The following is a 20,000-nucleotide window of genomic DNA, read 5'->3' as shown; positions in this document are numbered from 1 at the left end:
CTCACTACTCTCACTCACTCTCACTACTCTCACTCACTCTGTAGTGTACACTACTCTCACTCACTCTCACTACTCTCACTCACTCTGTAGTGTACACTACTCTCACTCACTCTCACTACTCTCACTCACACTGTAGTGTACACTACTCTCACTCACTCTGTAGCGCACACTACTCTCACTCACTCTCACTACTCTCACTCACACTGTAGTGTACACTACTCTCACTCACTCTGTAGTGTACACTACTCTCACTCACTCTCACTACTCTCACTCACTCTCACTACTCTCACTCACTCTGTAGTGTACACTACTCTCACTCACTCTCACTACTCTCACTCACTCTGTAGTGTACACTACTCTCACTCACTCTGTAGTGTACACTACTCTCACTCACTCTCACTACTCTCACTCACTCTGTAGTGTACACTACTCTCACTCACTCTGTAGTGTACACTACTCTCACTCACTCTCACTACTCTCACTCACTCTGTAGTGTACACTACTCTCACTCACTCTCACTACTCTCAGTCACACTGTAGCGTACACTACTCTCACTCACTCTCACTACTCTCACTCACTCTGTAGTGCACACTACTCTCACTCACTCTGTAACGCACACTACTCTCACTCACTCTGTAGTGTACACTACTCTCACTCACTCTCACTACTCTCACTCACTCTGTAGCGTACACTACTCTCGCTCACTCTCACTACTCTCACTCACACTGTAGCGTACACTACTCTCACTCACTCTCACTACTCTCACTCACTCTGTAACGCACACTACTCTCACTCACTCTGTAACGCACACTACTCTCACTCACTCTCACTACTCTCACTCTGTAGCGCACACTACTCTCACTCACTCTCACTACTCTCACTCACTCTGTAGTGCACACTACTCTCACTCACTCTCACTACTCTCACTCACTCTGTAGTGCACACTACTCTCACTCACTCTGTAGCGTACACTACTCTCACTCACACTGTAGCGCACACTACTCTCACTCACTCTGTAGTGCACACTACTCTCACTCACTCTGTAGCGCACACTACTCTCACTCACACTGTAGCGTACACTACTCTCACTAACTCTGTAGTGTACACTAGTCTCACTCACTCTCACTACTCTTGCTCACTCTGTAGTGCACACTACTCTCACTCACTCTCACTACTCTCACTCACTCTGTAGTGCACACTACTCTCACTCACTCTGTAACGCACACTACTCTCACTCACTCTGTAGTGCACACTACTCTCACTCACTCTCACTACTCTCACTCACTCTGTAACGCACACTACTCTCACTCACTCTGTAGCGCACACTACTCTCACTCACTCTCACTACTCTCACTCACTCTGTAGCGTACACTACTCTCACTCACTCTGTAGCACACACTACTCTCGCTCACTCTGTAGTGCACACTACTCTCACTCACTCTCACTACTCTCACTCACTCTGTAGCGCACACTACTCTCACTCACTCTGTAGCGTACACTACTCTCGCTCACTCTGTAGCGCACACTACTCTCACTCACTCTCACTACTCTCACTCACTCTGTAGCGTACACTACTCTCACTCACTCTGTAGCACACACTACTCTCGCTCACTCTGTAGCGCACACTACTCTCACTCACTCTCACTACTCTCACTCACTCTGTAGCGTACACTACTCTCACTCACTCTGTAGTGCACACTACTATGTTGCTGTGTGATGATGGTGTTGGTGTATGATGATGATGGTGTGTGATGATGGTGTGTGATGATGGTGTGTGATGATGATGGTGTGTGATGATGGTGTGTGATGATGTTGCTGTGTGATGATGATGGTGTGTGATGATGTTGCTGTGTGATGATGATGATGGTGTGTGATGATGGTGTGTGATGATGATGTTGCTGTGTGATGATGATGGTGTGTGATGATGGTGTGTGATGATGTTGCTGTGTGATGATGATGGTGTGTGATGATGTTGCTGTGTGATGATGATGATGGTGTGTGATGATGGTGTGTGATGATGATGTTGCTGTGTGATTGATGATGGTGTGTGACGATGTTTCTGTGTGATGATGTTGCTGTGTGATGATGATGATGGTGTGTGATGTTGCTGTGTGATGATCATGATGGTGTGTGATGATGGTGTGTGATGATGCTGTGTGATGATGTTTCTGTGTGATGATGATGGTGTGTGATGATGTTGCTGTGTGATGATGATGATGGTGTGTGATCATGTTGCTGTGTGATGATGATGATGGTGTGTGATGATGGTGTGTGATGATGTTGGTGTGTGACGATGATGGTGTGTGATGATGCTGTGTGATGATGTTGCTGTGTGATGATGGTGTGTGATGATGTTGGTGTGTGATGATGATGGTGTGATGATGATGCTGTTTGATGATGATGGTGTGTGATGTTGCTGTGTGATGATGTTGCTGTGTGATGATGATGATGCTGTGTGATGATGATGCTGTGTGATGATGATGGTGTGTGATGATGCTGTGTGATGATGATGGTGTGATGATGATGCTGTGTGATGATGATGGTGTGATGTTGCTGTGTGATGATGATGGTGTGATGTTGCTGTGTGATGATGATGGTGTGTGATGTTGCTGTGTGATGATGATGATGGTGTGTGATCATGGTGTGTGATGATGTTGGTGTGTGATGATGATGTTGCTGTGTGATGATGTTGGTGTGTGATGATGATGGTGTGATGTTGCTGTGTGATGATGATGGTGTGTGATGATGATGTTGCTGTGTGATGATGATGATGGTGTGTGATGATGGTGTTGGTGTATGATGATGATGGTGTGTGATGATGATGTGTGATGATGATGTTGGTGTGTGATGACGATGTTGGTGTGTGATGATGGTGTTGGTGTATGATGATGATGGTGTGTGATGATGATGTGTGATGATGATGTTGGTGTGTGATGACGATGTTGCTGTGTGATGATGTTGGTGTATGATGATGATGATCTGTGATGATGTTGGTGTGTCATGACGATGTTGCTGTGATGATGATGATGGTGTGTGATGATGATGGTGTGTGATGATGCTGTGTGATGTTGCTGTGTGATGATGATGGTGTGATGATGATGCTGTGTGATGTTGCTGTGTGATGATGATGGTGTGATGATGATGCTGTGTGATGATGATGTTGGTGTGTGATGATGATGGTGTGTGATGATGATGATGATGATGATGGTGTGTGATGATTGTGTGTGATGATGATGATGGTGTGTCATGATGGTGTGTGGTGATCATGTGTGATGATGATGATGTGTGATGATGATGATGTGTGATGATGATGGTGTGTGATGATGATGTTGGTGTGTGATGATGGTGTGTGATGATGGTGTGATGATGACGGTGTGTTATGTTGGTCTGTGATGATGATGATGGTGTGATGATGATGATGGTGTGTGATGATGATGGTGTGTGATGACGATGATGGTGTGTGATGATCATGGTGTGATGATGTTGGTGTGTGATGATGATGGTGTGATGATGGTGTGTGATGATGACGGTGTGTGATGATGATGGTGGTGTGTGATGATGATGGTGTGTGATGATGATGTTGGTGTGTGATGATGATGGTATGTGATGATGATGGTATGTGATGATGATGGTGGTGTGTGATGATGATGATGGTGTGTGATGATGATGGTGTGATGATGTTGGTGTGTGATGATGATGATGGTGTGATGATGGTATGTGATGATGATGGTGTGTGTGATGATGGTGGTGTGTGATGATGATGATGGTGTGATGATGGTTTGTGATGATGATGATGGTGTGATGATGATGATGGTGTGTGATAATGCTGGTGTGTGATGTTGGTGTGTGGTGATGATTATGTGTGATGATGATGGTGTGTGATGATGGTGGTGTGTGATGATGTTGGTGTGTGATGGTGTGTGATGATAATGATTGTGTGTGAAGATGATGTTGGTTTGTGATGATTATGTTGGTGTGTGATGATGGTGTGTGATGATGATGGCGTGTGATGATGGTGGTGTGTGATGATGTTGGTGTGTGATGGTGTGTGATGATAATGATTGTGTGTGATGATGATGTTGGTTTGTGATGATGATGTTGGTGTGTGATGATGGTGTGTGATGATGATAATGGTGTGTGATGGTGGTGTGTGATGATGTTGGTGTGTGATGGTGTGTGATGATGATGATGATGGTGTGTGATGATGTTGGTGTGTGATGATGATGATGGTGTGTGATGATGATGATGATGGTGTGTGATGATGATGATGATGATGGTGTGTGATGACGATGTTGTGATGATGACGGTGTGTGATGATGATGGTGTGTGAAGATGATGATGGTGTGTGATAATGGTGTGTGATGATGATGGTGTGTGTTGGTGGTGTGTGATGATGGTGTGTGATGGTGGTGTGTGATGATGGTGTGTGATGATGGTGTGTGATGTTGGTGTGTGATGATGATATTGGTGTGATGATGATGGTGTGATGATGATGATGGTGTGTGATGATGATGATGGTGTGTGATGATGATGTTGCTGTGTGATGATGATGGTGTGATGATGATGCTGTGTGATGATGATGGTGTGTGATGATGTTGCTGTGTGATGATGATGATGCTGTGTGATGATGTTACTGTGTGATGATGGTGTTGATGATGATGATGATGGTGTGATGATGATGTTGGTTTGTGATGATGATGTTGGTGTGTGATGATGATGTTGGTGTGTGATGATGTTGGTGTGTGATGATGACGGTGTGTTATGTTGGTCTGTGATGATGATGATGGTGTGATGATGATGATGGTGTGTGATGATGTTGGTGTGTGACGATGGTGTGTGATGATATTGGTCTGTGATGACGATGATGGTGTGTGATGATCATGGTGTGATGATGTTGGTGTGTGATGATGATGGTGTGATGATGGTGTGTGATGATGACGGTGTGTGATGATGATGGTGGTGTGTGATGATGGTGGTGTGTGATGATGATGTTGGTGTGTGATGATGATGGTATGTGATGATGATGGTATGTGATGGTGGTGTGTGATGATGATGATGGTGTGTGATGATGATGGTGTGATGATGTTGGTGTGTGATGATGATGATGGTGTGATGATGGTATGTGATGATGATGGTGTGTGATGATGGTGGTGTGTGATGATGATGATGGTGTGATGATGGTTTGTGATGATGATGATGGTGTGATGATGATGATGGTGTCATGATGATGATGGTGTGTGATGTTGGTGTGTGATGATGATTATGTGTGATGATGATGGTGTGTGATGATGGTGGTGTGTGATGATGTTGGTGTGTGATGGTGTGTGATGATAATGATTGTGTGTGAAGATGATGTTGGTTTGTGATGATTATGTTGGTGTGTGATAATGATGGTGTGTGATGATGATGGTGTGTGATGATGATAATGGTGTGTGATGGTGGTGTGAGATGATGTTGGTGTGTGATGGTGTGTGATGATGATGATGGTGTGTGATGATGATGATGATGGTGTGTGATGATGTTGGTGTGTGATGATGATGATGATGGTGTGTGTTGGTGGTGTGTGATGATGGTGTGTGATGATGATGATTGTGTGTGAAGATGATGGTGGTGTGTGATGGTGGTGTGTGATGATGATGGTGGTGTGTGATGATGGTGTGTGATGATGATGATGATGATGATGGTGTGTGATGATGTTGGTGTGTGATGATGGAGTGTGACGATGTTGGTGTGATGATGATGTTGGTTTGTGATGATGTTGGTGGTTTGTGATGATGATGTTGGTGTGTGATGATGGTGTGTGATGATGTTGGTGTGTCATGATGTTGGTTTGTGATTATGATGGTGTGTGATGATTATGATTGTGTGTGAAGATGATGGTGGTGTGTGATGGTGTGTGATGTTGTGTCATGACGGTCTTTTATGTTGTTGTGTCACAATAATGATGGTGTGATTATGATATCGGTGTGTGATAATGATGGTTTTTGATGACGGTGTGTAACGATGATGATAATCATGGTATGTGATAATGATGTTGCTGTGTAATCAAGATGGTGTATGATGATGGTGTTTAATGACGATCAGAATGGTGTATGATGCTGATGTTGCTATGTGATGAAGATTGTGTGTGATGATATCGGTGTATGTTGATAATGATGAGTCAGGATGATGATGGTGTGTGGTGAAGATGTTGCTGAGTGAAGTGAAGTGCCAAGTATGTTGGCCCATACTCAGAATTTAACCCGTCCAAGTGCGCGCGCACACACACACACACACACACACACACACACACACACCCAGAGCAGTGAGCAGCCTTTTTTGCTGCGGCGCCCGGGGAGCAGTTGGGGGTTCGGTGCCTTGCTGAAGGGTCTCACCTCAGAGCTGGTCATTCACTCCCCCCACCTACAATCCCTGCCGGACCCGAGACTCGAACCCACAACCTTCAGGTTTACCTTGGGGTTGCAAGTCCGACTCTCTATCCATTAGGCCACGACTGCCCCACGACTGCTCCTGTGTGATGATGATGGTGTGTGATGATGATGTTGGTTTGTGATGATGTTACTGTGTGATGATGGTGTTGATGATGATGATGATGGTGTGATGATGATGTTGGTTTGTGATGATGATGGTTTGTGATGATGATGGTGGTGTGTGATGATGATGTTGGTGTGTGATGATGATGTTGGTGTGTGATGATGTTGGTGTGTGATGATGATGTTGGTGTGTGATGATGTTGGTTTGTGATGATGATGTTGGTGTGTGATGATGATGATGGTGTGTGATGATGTTGGTGTGTGATGATGATGGTTTGTGATGATGATGTTGGTGTGTGATGATGTTGGTGTGTGATGATGATGGTTTGTGATGATGATGTTGGTGTGTGATGATGATGTTGGTGTGTGATGATGATGGTTTGTGATGATGATGTTGGTGTGTGATGATGATGATGGTGTGTGATGATGATGTTGGTGTGTGATGATGTTGGTGTGTGATGATGTTGGTGTGTGATGATGATGTTGGTGTGTGATGATGATGATGGTGTGTGATGATGATGTTGGTGTGTGATGATGATGATGGTGTGTGATGATGATGGTGTGTGATGATGTTGGTGTGTGATGATGATGTTGGTGTGTGATGATGGTGTTACTGTGTGATGATGATGTTACTGTGTGATGATGGTGTTACTGTGTGATGATGGTGTTGATGTATGATGATGATGTTGGTGTGTGATGATGTTGGTGTATGATGATGATGTTGGTGTGTGATGATGTTGGTGTGTGATGATGATGTTGGTGTGTGATGATGTTGGTTTGTGATGATGATGATGGTGTATGATGATGATGTTGGTGTGTGATGATGATGGTGTGTGATGATGTTGGTGTGTGATGATGTTGGTGTGTGATGATGTTACTGTGTGATGATGGTGTTGATGTGTGATGATGATGGTGTGTGATGATGATGTTGGTGTGTGATGATGATGATGGTGTGTGATGATGTTACTGTGTGATGATGGTGTTACTGTGTGATGATGATGTTGGTGTGTGATGATGATGTTGGTGTGTGATGATGTTACAGTGTGATGATGGTGTTGATGTGTGATGATGATGATGGTTTGTGATGATGATGTTGGTGTGTGATGATGATGATGGTGTGTGATGATGATGTTGGTTTGTGATGATGATGGTGTGTGATGATGATGATGGTGTGTGATGATGATGTTGGTTTGTGATGGTGATGGTGTGTGATGATGATGATGGTGTGTGATGATGATGGTGTGTGATGATGATGATGGTGTGTGATGATGATGGTGTGTGATGATGATGATGGTGTGTGATGATGATGTTGGTGTGTGATGATGATGTTGGTGTGTGATGATGATGTTGGTGTGTGATGATGATGATGGTGTGTGATGTTGGTGTGTGATGATGTTGGTTTGTCATGATGATGTTGGTTTGTGATGATGATGTTGGTTTGTGATGATGTTGGTGTGTGATGATGATGATGGTGTGTGATGATGTTGGTGTGTGATGATGATGGTTTGTGATGATGATGTTGGTGTGTGATGATGATGATGGTGTGATGATGATGATGGTGTGTGATGATGATGATGGTGTGTGATGATGTTGGTGTGTGATGATGATGGTTTGTGATGATGATGTTGGTGTGTGATGATGATGATGGTGTGATGATGATGATGGTGTGTGATGATGTTGGTTTGTGATGATGATGTTGGTGTGTGATGATGATGTTGGTGTGTGATGATGATGATGGTGTGTGATGATGATGGTTTGTGATGATGATGTTGGTGTGTGATGATGATGTTGGTGTGTGATGATGATGTTGGTGTGTGATGATGTTGGTTTGTGATGATGATGATGGTGTGTGATGATGATGTTGGTGTGTGATGATGATGTTGGTGTGTGATGATGATGATGGTGTGTGATGATGATGTTGGTTTGTGATGATGATGTTGGTGTGTGATGATGATGGTTTGTGATGATGATGTTGGTGTGTGATGATGTTGGTGTGTGATGATGATGGTTTGTGATGATGATGTTGGTGTGTGATGATGATGTTGGTGTGTGATGATGATGATGGTGTGTGATGATGATGATGGTGTGTGATGATGATGTTGGTGTGTGATGATGATGTTGGTGTGTGATGATGATGATGGTGTGTGATGATGATGTTGGTGTGTGATGGTGATGTTGGTGTGTGATGATGGTGTGTGATGATGATGTTGGTGTGTGATGATGATGTTGGTGTGTGATGGTGATGTTGGTGTGTGATGGTGATGTTGGTGTGTGGTGATGATGGTGTGTGATGATGATGTTGGTGTGTGATGATGATGTTGGTGTGTGATGATGATGGTGTGTGATGATGTTGGTGTGTGATGATGATGTTGGTGTGTGATGATGTTACTGTGTGATGATGTTGGTGTGTGATGATGATGTTGGTGTGTGATGATGTTGGTTTGTGATGATGTTGGTTTGTGATGATGTTACTGTGTGATGATGATGTTGGTTTGTGATGATGTTGGTTTGTGATGATGATGGTGTGTGATGATGATGTTGGTGTGTGATGATGTTGGTTTGTGATGATGATGGTGTGTGATGATGATGTTGGTGTGTGATGATGATGATGTTGGTGTGTGATGATGATGATGTTGGTGTGTGATGATGATGGTTTGTGATGATGATGGTTTGTGATGGTGATGTTGGTTTGTGATGGTGATGTTGGTGTGTGATGATGATGATGGTTTGTGATGATGATGTTGGTGTGTCATGATGATGGTTTGTGATCATGATGTTGGTTTGTGATGGTGATGTTGGTGTGTGATGGTCATGTTGGTGTGTGATGATGTTGGTTTGTGATGATGTTGGTGTGTGATGATGTTGGTGTGTGATGATGATGTTGGTTTGTGATGATGATGTTGGTGTGTGATGGTGATGTTGGTGTGTGATGATGATGATGTTGGTGTGTGATGATGATGTTGGTGTGTGGTGATGTTGGTGTGTGATGATGATGTTGGTGTGTGATGATGTTGGTTTGTGATGATGATGTTGGTGTGTGATGATGGTTTGTGATGATGATGATGGTGTGTGATGATGTTGGTGTGTGATGATGATGTTGGTGTGTGATGATGATGTTGGTGTGTGATGATGTTGGTTTGTGATGATGTTGGTGTGTGATGATGTTGGTGTGTGATGATGATGTTGGTGTGTGATGATGATGTTGGTTTGTGATGATGATGTTGGTGTGTGATGATGTTGGTTTGTGATGATGATGTTGGTGTGTGATGTTGATGGTTTGTGATGATGATGTTGGTTTGTGATGATGAGGTTGGTGTGTGATGTTGATGGTTTGTGATGATGATGTTGGTTTGTGATGGTGATGTTGGTGTATGATGATGTTGGTTTCTGATGATGATGTTGGTTTGTGATGGTGATGTTGGTTTGTGATGGTGATGTTGGTGTGTGATGATGATGATGGTTTGTGATGATGATGTTGGTTTGTGATGGTGATGATGGTGTGTGATGATGATGGTTTGTGATGATGATGTTGGTGTGTGATGATGATGATGGTGTGTGATGATGTTGGTGTGTGATGATGATGTTGGTGTGTGATGATGATGTTGGTTTGTGATGATGATGTTGGTTTGTGATGGGGATGTTGGTTTGTGATGGTGATGATGGTTTGTGATGATGATGTTGGTGTGTGATGATGATGTTGGTGTGTGATGATCATGGTTTGTGATGATGATGTTGGTGTGTGATGATGATGATGGTTTGTGATGATGTTGGTTTGTGATGATGATGTTGGTGTGATGATGATGATGGTTTGTGATGATGTTGGTTTGTGATGATGATGGTTTGTGATGATGTTGGTGTGTGATGGTGATGTTGGTTTGTGATGATGATGGTTTGTGATGATGATGTTGGTGTGTGATGATGATGGTTTGTGATGATGTTGGTGTGTGATGATGATGGTGTGTGATGATGATGGTTTGTGATGATGATGGTGTGTGATGATGATGTTGGTGTGTGATGATGTTGGTTTGTGATGATGATGGTGTGTGATGATGATGTTGGTGTGTGATGATGATGATGTTGGTGTGTGATGATGATGATGGTGTGATGATGATGTTGGTTTGTGATGATGATGGTTTGTGATGGTGATGTTGGTTTGTGATGGTGATGTTGGTGTGTGATGATGATGATGGTTTGTGATGATGATGTTGGTGTGTCATGATGATGGTTTGTGATCATGATGTTGGTTTGTGATGGTGATGTTGGTGTGTGATGGTCATGTTGGTGTGTGATGATGTTGGTTTGTGATGATGTTGGTGTGTGATGATGTTGGTGTGTGATGATGATGTTGGTTTGTGATGATGATGTTGGTGTGTGATGGTGATGTTGGTGTGTGATGATGATGATGTTGGTGTGTGATGATGATGTTGGTGTGTGGTGATGTTGGTGTGTGATGATGATGTTGGTGTGATGATGATGTTGGTGTGTGATGATGTTGGTGTGTGATGATGTTGGTTTGTGATGATGATGGTGTGTGATGATGGTTTGTGATGATGATGATGGTGTGTGATGATGTTGGTGTGTGATGATGATGTTGGTGTGTGATGATGATGTTGGTGTGTGATGATGATGGTGTGTGATGATGTTGGTTTGTGATGATGATGTTGGTGTGTGATGATGTTGGTTTGTGATGATGATGTTGGTGTGTGATGTTGATGGTTTGTGATGATGATGTTGGTTTGTGATGATGATGTTGGTGTGTGATGTTGATGGTTTGTGATGATGATGTTGGTTTGTGATGGTGATGTTGGTGTATGATGATGTTGGTTTCTGATGATGATGTTGGTTTGTGATGGTGATGTTGGTTTGTGATGGTGATGTTGGTGTGTGATGATGATGATGGTTTGTGATGATGATGTTGGTTTGTGATGGTGATGATGGTGTGTGATGATGATGGTTTGTGATGATGATGTTGGTGTGTGATGATGATGATGGTGTGTGATGATGTTGGTGTGTGATGATGATGTTGGTGTGTGATGATGATGTTGGTTTGTGATGATGATGTTGGTTTGTGATGGGGATGTTGGTTTGTGATGGTGATGATGGTTTGTGATGATGATGTTGGTGTGTGATGATGATGTTGGTGTGTGATCATGGTTTGTGATGATGATGTTGGTGTGTGATGATGATGATGGTTTGTGATGATGTTGGTGTGTGATGATGATGGTTTGTGATGATGTTGGTGTGTGATGATGATGTTGGTGTGTGATGATGATGGTTTGTGATGATGTTGGTGTGTGATGATGATGGTGTGTGATGATGATGGTTTGTGATGATGATGTTGCTGTGTGATGATGATGATGGTGTGATGATGATGTTGGTGTGTGATGATGATGGTGTGATGATGATGTTGGTGTGTGATGATGATGGTGTGTGATGATGATGTTGGTTTGTGATGATGATGGTTTGTGATGATGTTGGTGTGTGATGATGATGATGGTGTGTGATGATGTTGGTGTGTGATGATGATGTTGGTGTGTGATGATGATGTTGGTTTGTGATGATGATGTTGGTGTGTGATGATGATGTTGGTGTGTGATGATGATGTTGGTGTGTGATGATGATGGTTTGTGATGATGATGTTGGTTTGTGATGATGATGGTTTGTGGTGATGTTGGTGTGTGATGGTGATGTTGGTTTGTGATGATGATGTTGGTGTGTGATGATGATGTTGGTGTGTGATGATGATGTTGGTTTGTGATGATGATGGTTTGTGATGATGATGTTGGTTTGTGATGGTGATGTTGGTGTGTGATGGTGATGTTGGTGTGTGATGATGTTGGTGTGTGATGGTGATGTTGGTTTGTGATGGTGATGTTGGTTTGTGATGATGATGTTGGTGTGTGATGGTGATGTTGGTGTGTGATGATGTTGGTGTGTGATGATGTTGGTGTGTGATGATGTTGGTGTGTGATGGTGATGTTGGTTTGTGATGATGTTGGTGTGTGATGATGATGTTGGTGTGTGATGATGATGTTGGTTTGTGATGGTGATGATGGTGTGTGATGATGATGGTTTGTGATGATGATGTTGGTGTGTGATGATGATGATGGTGTATGATGATGTTGGTGTGTGATGATGATGATGGTGTGTGATGATGATGTTGGTGTGTGATGATGATGTTGGTGTGTGATTATTATGTTGGTGTGTGATGGTGATGTTGGTTTGTGATGATGATGTTGGTGTGTGATGATGTTGGTGTGTGATGATGATGATGGTGTGTGATGATGATGTTGGTGTGTGATGATGATGTTGGTGTGTGATGATGATGTTGGTGTGTGATGGTGATGTTGGTGTGTGATGATGATGTTGGTGTGTGATGATGATGTTGGTGTGTGATGGTGATGTTGGTTTGTGATGATGATGTTGGTGTATGATGATGATGGTGCGTTAAATATTGTAATTAAATCGTTTTATCGTGTCACCTTTATTGCAGCTTCACTCCTCTCTCAGCTTTCACATTCCACAGTGAGAATACACTCTTCTGGAGTTTTCCTCAGGGGCTTAGATGCAGGATTTCCCTGTTACAGAGACACACACACACACACACACACACACTCCAGTGGAGGAGACAGGAATGCACAAAATATCACGAGACATCCTTGAGCAGTGTGAGATGCCACTGAGCACTAGTGTTTGTTTAAAACCTGCGTGAATAAAAAATAAATCGGCACCCCCCCATTCTAACACTCCTTCTGACCAATCAGGTTTGAGACTTTAACTGCACTGTGGTTTTTCGTTATCTATAATGGGTAATGAAAATAAAAATATTGTTTATAGGCGTATATTTGCTGAACCCTCAGCAGTGAGAAGCGTCAGGTTTGAGAGAATCGTGTTAAGGAGGCGTGTTGTGATGCAGGTGTAATTTTCACTGTAATGAATTAAATCTTAACGCCTCTGTATTTCATCCTGGATAAACAGAACATGGTTCCTGTCACTTGTCGTTAGAGAAATAGAGAGCAGGAAATTAGACTCTCACAGTGTGATATGTGATATTCATTTCCACTCTGGAGGAGAGAGAGAGAGAGGGGAAGCACTGGAGTAATCTCCATCTGCGTTAAACATCTCCATCCATAATTCAGCTTCAACACTACACACTTATATATAAATACTAATGCACACTGAGGGAGGCGTGGCCTGTGTAACTGTCAGTCCCAGTGAAGGAGGCGTGGCCTGTGTATCTGTCAGTCCCAGTGAAGGAGGCGTGGCCTGTGTATCTGTCAGTCTCAGTGAAGGAGGCGTGGCCTGTGTATCTGTCAGTCTCAGTGAAGGAGGCGTGGCCTGTGTATTTGATAGTCTCAGTGAAGGAGGCGTGGCCTGTCTCAGTGAAGGAGGCGTGGTTAGTCTCAGTGAAGGAGGCGTGGCCTGTGTATCTAACAGTCTCAGTGAAGGAGACATGGCCTGTGTATCTAACAGTCTCAGTGAAGGAGGCGTGGCCTCTCCGTGTGTGTTAGTGTCAGTGAAGGAGGCGTGGCCTGTGTATTTGATAGTCTCAGTGAAGGAGGCGTGGCCTGTGTATCTGTCAGTCTCAGTGAAGGAGGCGTGGCTTGTGTATCTGTCAGTCTCAGTGAAGGAGGCGTGGCCTGTTTATCTAACAGTCTCAGTGAAGGAGGCGTGGCCTGTGTAATGTGGAGGTGTGTTGTCTTATAATATAATGTTTTTGTCATTTCATTTGATCCTAATTTTGAATGTTTATTGTAATAATTACTAATAAACACTGATGATGAGTGTCATGATTCTGTGTGATGTTACTATAAATCTGCGTTTAAATGCCTACACACTTCCTGTTCTCATTCAGAAACAGCGTCTAACTGAGAATTCGGGATTCGAGTCCTGTGAGGCTGCTTTCACACACACAGTGTTTAGTGTGTTTGACTGGAACCCTGCTGTGTTCTGCGCTCGGGTGTGGTTCTTTATGCGATGAGAACACAGCGAGATCACACTCCGGTGCCGACCAGAAAACCCGGTCTGAGAGCGTCTGTGTGTCTCTCCGGGTCCCGATGAACTCGCGCTGTTCGGTCGCAGTGAGATTAGAACAAATCACATAAAAAAGATTGCAGTGAAAATCAGTGTTTTGGGTTGCAGTGTAGATCTTTGTAGATTTTTTAATAGAAATTAAAGAGTCAGAAAGAACTGTAATCAAAAAATGTGTTTACATTCAGGAGCGCTCCTGTTTCACTCCAATCTGTTAAATCAGTCGTGGGTTTACGCAACCGCTAAAAATAAATTCACCCACTTTCCCTGAGTCACTTCAGTCCTGCAGAGACGTGACTCATCTGTGCAGCAGAGATGAACATTTGCACTGACTCGACTCAGTTGAGTCGATTCAATTAAATGATTCGTTCAGTTGTTCGGTTTGTTCTAATGTGCAGTCTGATCACTCCACCATGTGTACTTTTGCCGAAGAGTCAAAGTGACCGTACAGCAAGACGTTACTTACAAAATGAAATGACAAATAACACTGCAGCAGCTATAACTTTAGTAAAATAAAATCAGAATCAAACAGAGCATGATAAAGAAACAGGTCCTTAGCATCAACCTGCTATAGGTACTGATGACATCAGGGCTTCCTGAAACTGATCCTGTCTATGTAGCAGCTATGCTAACGTGGGTGATCTGTCGTACAGGTGAATGGCAGGATTGTGTGAAGATCTGGCCGGCTGATGCAGCGTGTAGGAGTCGACTGTGACGAAAACATGAACGGTGCAGGAGAGCAGGTGGACATCCTGCCCCAGAACTGCATGGTCAAGGAGCGCTGGAAAGTGGTGAGTACTCAGAAATCCTGCGCGTAACACGACGAGGAACAAAACGATCCATATGTTGTTCTGTAAATAAATAATGCTGTCTTTTTGTTTTGTTTTGTTTTGTTTTTTGGCGCTGTTCCTGGTTAAATTGTGCTAAAATCTGGGTCGTGTTTCTAGAAAATGGGTCAGTTGGTCTTTCAGCTGATTTCACGTCACGTTTTATGAAAAATGGCTCTTCAGATGCCACCATTAAAGCTGTTAAACGCTATTTTAAATATTACAAATATTGCTGGTGTTTATTCGGATAATTAAGATACTTTTATATGTGCAAGATGAGTGTTTATTCAACTGCGTACTGAAAAGATGATTCTTCAGTCTGTGTCTAATGACGGCATCCACAGGAAAGATCAGAGGGTTAATTTCACCACTTAAACAGCGATTAAAAGGTGAGGAGTTCATGTTTAGCTGAGCTGTACCTGAGGTTCTGACTGGTGCCACCAGGTAGGGAGATGGTTTTGGTTTTGTACACAAGCATCATGTTGATATAATTTAACCCAGCAGCTACAGGAAGCAGTGGAGTGACGTGGGAAGATTGAAGACATGTTACGCTGCATGCTGGAGCTAATAGTGTATGGTGTTCAGGAAGACCAGCTAGTGAAGAGTTCTTTTAGTGGAGACTTGATGAGGAACCTCATGATGGTGTTCTTTGAAGAAAATGTTTGAATCCTGCTAATGGCAGAAACTTTGTAAGATGGGCTGAGTACAATAACTTTTCAGGCAGCTCTACAGCAAGTGATCAGGGAGTTCTCAGGATCAGGATCAAGGTGTGTACATTGATTTCTAGTAAAGAGAAGGAGGAAAACGGAAAGATTTTGATCCCTCCGTTTTCCTGATGAATGATGTTTTAGCAGCAGTTATTTCATCCAGTTTTTTTCAGCCATGCTTTACTTTTTCTGTTGCTGCTTATTCCATGCTTTAGCCAAGAAACAATCAACAGAGAAGATAGCAGAGTAGATCTTTCAAAGAAGATGGTTAGAGGAAGGTATCAGTAGTACTGTATATAAATCAGGTTTGGTCATTAAGATGGTAGAAGCGAGAGCTGAAGAAGTGTTGGAGTGTAAATTGCATGTGCAGCAGATATGACAGGTTGGTGTATCGGAGAAGAAAGCATGTATGAGGTAGAACATGATGATCTGAGGAGTGGATTTGGTTAAGGATTAGGTCCAAGGATATCTCCTGTGTGAGGAGGCAGGAGGATTGAAGGTGGTTTAATGGGATGGTGGAGGACGTCTTGTTCGTTTATGACGTTTCCCAAGGGATCAGGTGGCCCAACTCATAAAATCCTGAATGGTTGTACAGGAACAGAATTATCAGATGCTTGTGAGATATGAGACACAAGGTTTTTACAGGTTCAGATAATCCAGTAATGTCTGCTTGGCTTTGTGGTGTGTGAGAGATCAGCTGAGGAAATACAGAATTATAACGTGTTTACAAATCCAGCCAATCAGGACTGCTTCTGAACGTTTGTGGGCCCTAAGCGACATCCTATTGCATATATTTTGAAATTCTGCATTCTAGAAATGGCCCTGCTTTTCATGAGTGGTGGTTTCATGAGAAAGAAGACATGCTGGTGAAGTTAAGCCACATGAACAGTGGCCAAGATGGCGCTCAGGCTGGGACGACATCACGGCACTCGCTTGGCTAAGTTTAAGAAGAAATATTGACAAAACATGAAAAGTATATAGTTATATCTCCACCATTAACCATATACTCCTTCACTATATTTGGTCAGGGTGGTGATGGATCCAGAGTCTATCCCTGGAACACTGAATGCATGGTGGGAATACACCCACACACTCATTCACACCTTGGGGCAATCTAGTCACTAACAGGTTTTTGGGGGGCGGGAGGACAGACACAGATCTATACCACTACTCATGCCAATCCATCCTGCGGAGAGAGATGTACGATAGAACCTGTGGTGTTGGCGAGATGAATGGTTCTGTTAGATTGGGGAAGTGGAGTAGGTGGAGAGAAGCCAAGGCTCAAGATGCAGTTACCACACGCTGCTGCTGAGGACGGCCCACATGGACAGCCTGAAGTTACACGAGATTACTGAGGATGGAAACACTTAGAAACCATGAAGATGGCGTTGGACTGTGATTCATATGAACAGTTTTGCACTCAAGTCTCCATCAGCGAACAGCTGATAACTTCAACAAAATAGATTTCAACTGAAAACTGTAATGAATTTCCTGGTTACACAACTGCACTATTTGTCCATGTAGCACACAGTTACAGAAGGGAATGATTTATAATCGCACTATCGAGTGTCACCCAGATGAGGATGGGTCCCTTTTGAGTCTGGTTCCTCTCAAGGTTTCTTCCTCATATCATCTCAGGGAGTTTTTCCTCACCACCGTCACCTCTGGCTTCCTCATTAGGGATAAATTCACACATTTACAATTTATATGCTGAATGTATTTATTTCTGTAAAGCTGCTTTGTGAAAAGGTCCATTGTTAAAAGCGCTATACAAATAAAAAATTGAATTAAATTGAAGTTGGGTTTGTGGATCGACAGCTCCACAGTCCACCAGTGACCACAATGACTGTGGAGGATGGACGAGATTCCTGATATCTGCAGTGAGGATGTTTGGAGTTGTAGAGGGGTAACAGGCAGAGGAACATGGTGGAAGGAGAGAGAAAAAGAAATGGTGGATAAAAAGTGTTTAGAGATAGGGAAAAAATTACAAAAAGTTGCTGAGAAGAAAGAAGATATAAAAAATGAAACATTGCAAAAATGTCTCAATTCTGCTACAACTAAACCCCGGTGTTTTTTTTTTTTTTTTTGTCTCAGTTTGCATCTTGGCATCATATTTACTATCTTGATATTAGCATCCTATCCAAGGGCTGTGTTCTGCAACATATGTGGGGTTACAAAGCTGTTTAAGGTAATTTTCTGAGCACTCGAGAGTTCTTTTTACATTTGACAGCAAAAAACAAACCTGTTCTTTCCTTCTTCAGTCTGCATTTTCTATCCCTGATTTTTTTCCAGTTTAAAGGTGTTTTGGTTTAAAGGCGGTGGTCTAGACGCTAGCGCAAAACTCCGTCTCAGATGTTTCTACTAAGAAAAAAATCTGGTAACCTCAGAGGTGTGAACGACACGCAGGTGATTTTAATAATCTGAATGTGGAGTTCAGAAAATCCACCTAAGCAGCTGCGTAACCCGTCCCTGAATACCAGGAACTTTCCCTGCATAAATACTAATGTAACTTTTGGACTTGAGTCACCGAATCTGAATACGAGCCCTAGTGACTACTTACATTACGTGCTCCCAAGAAATAAAAGAAAAGTTTACGTATAAAAAGGGAAATTGTTAAACAGCTGATCGTGAGTTAATTAGCTATTGATTGAAGCTGAGTGTTTAAACATTGTCAGGAACTAAAACATTTACAATTGATTGTGTTGTGGCTGTTTGCTTATTCATGGATCTGTGTGTGTGTGTGTGTGTGTGTGTGTAGTTAAAGAAGATCGGAGGCGGGGGATTCGGGGAGATTTATGAAGCGCTGGACTTGTTGACCCGGGAGAACGTGGCTCTGAAGGTGGAGTCGGCGCAGCAGCCCAAACAAGTGCTGAAGATGGAGGTGGCAGTGCTGAAGAAACTACAGGGTATGTGTGTGTGTGTGTGTGTGTGTATGTGTGCATCACCTAATGAGGGCTGATGAATTATACTGCAACATCAAAACATCACGGTGGACCCAAACACACACACACACACACACACACAGAGATCAGATATTTTCATGCATGGCATGTCAGTGCATTAGATCCCACTGGGAGAGTGGAAGACTAATAGGCATGAAGGACTAAGGGACAGAGAGTGTGTGTGTGTGTGTGTGTGTCCTTCATAAAGGACACAGTGCAGCAGTATTGATGATGTTCTCTGGTGTAAAGTGCTGACACAGCTGTTTCTACATAAACACACTGTAATAGAACACCACCTGCCTGCCTGTCTGTCTTTCTTTCTGTCTATTTGTCTGTCTCTCTATCTGTCTCTCTGTCTGTCTTTCTGTCTCTCTGTTTGTTTCTCTGTCTTTCTGTCTATCTGTCTTTCTGTCTCTGTCTGTCTGTCTGTCTCTCTCTCTCTCTCTATCTATCTATCTCTCTACAGTGCCTCTCAAAAGTATTCACCCCCAGTGGTTATTTTCTTTTTGCTGTACTGCATCAGAATGGGATTTTTTCCAGCTACTTTTGAAGTAACTATACAGAAATAAAATTAAATAAAGTATTTAGATGTCCTCAGAATTATTTGAAGAAAAAAAAAATCTAAACACTGCTTAATCAGTAAGTACAATCCCCCCCCCCCCCCCTCACCCTAGAGCATGATGCTACCACCACCGTGCTTGATCCCAGGAATGGCATTACCTGGGCGCTGGGCTATATTTTGTTTTTGCCAAATATTATGCTTTGGCTTTAGACCAAATGTTTCAGCTTTATTCTCATCAGACCCCAGAATTTTTTCCCAAAAGCTCCCAGATTTTCTAGCATGGCCTTTCTCAGAAGTGGCTTTCTTTTGGTCTCTCTGCAGTAGAGGCCGAATCGGTGAAGAGCTGATGATGATGTTGAAAGCTGCACAGGTTCTCCTATTTCAGTCAGTGAGCTCTG

General features: G+C 42.9%; 1 protein-coding gene across 1 annotated transcript in view; it reads left to right on the top strand.

The window, feature by feature from the left end:
* Positions 1-20,000, top strand: part of ttbk1b (tau tubulin kinase 1b) — a 62,450-nt gene that overhangs the window by 1,757 nt on the left and 40,693 nt on the right. The window contains exons 2-3 of the mRNA XM_053237418.1: positions 15,218-15,355; positions 18,857-19,004. Coding sequence (XP_053093393.1) covers positions 15,254-15,355; positions 18,857-19,004 — 250 coding nt within the window. The 5' untranslated portion in view covers positions 15,218-15,253. The remainder of the gene's footprint in view (positions 1-15,217; positions 15,356-18,856; positions 19,005-20,000) is intronic.

Source organism: Pangasianodon hypophthalmus, chromosome 10, assembly GCF_027358585.1.
Source record: "Pangasianodon hypophthalmus isolate fPanHyp1 chromosome 10, fPanHyp1.pri, whole genome shotgun sequence".
NCBI lineage: Eukaryota > Metazoa > Chordata > Actinopteri > Siluriformes > Pangasiidae > Pangasianodon > Pangasianodon hypophthalmus.
The sequence above is the reverse complement of the archived record's forward strand: the minus strand, read 5'-3'. Positions and strand labels throughout refer to the sequence as shown.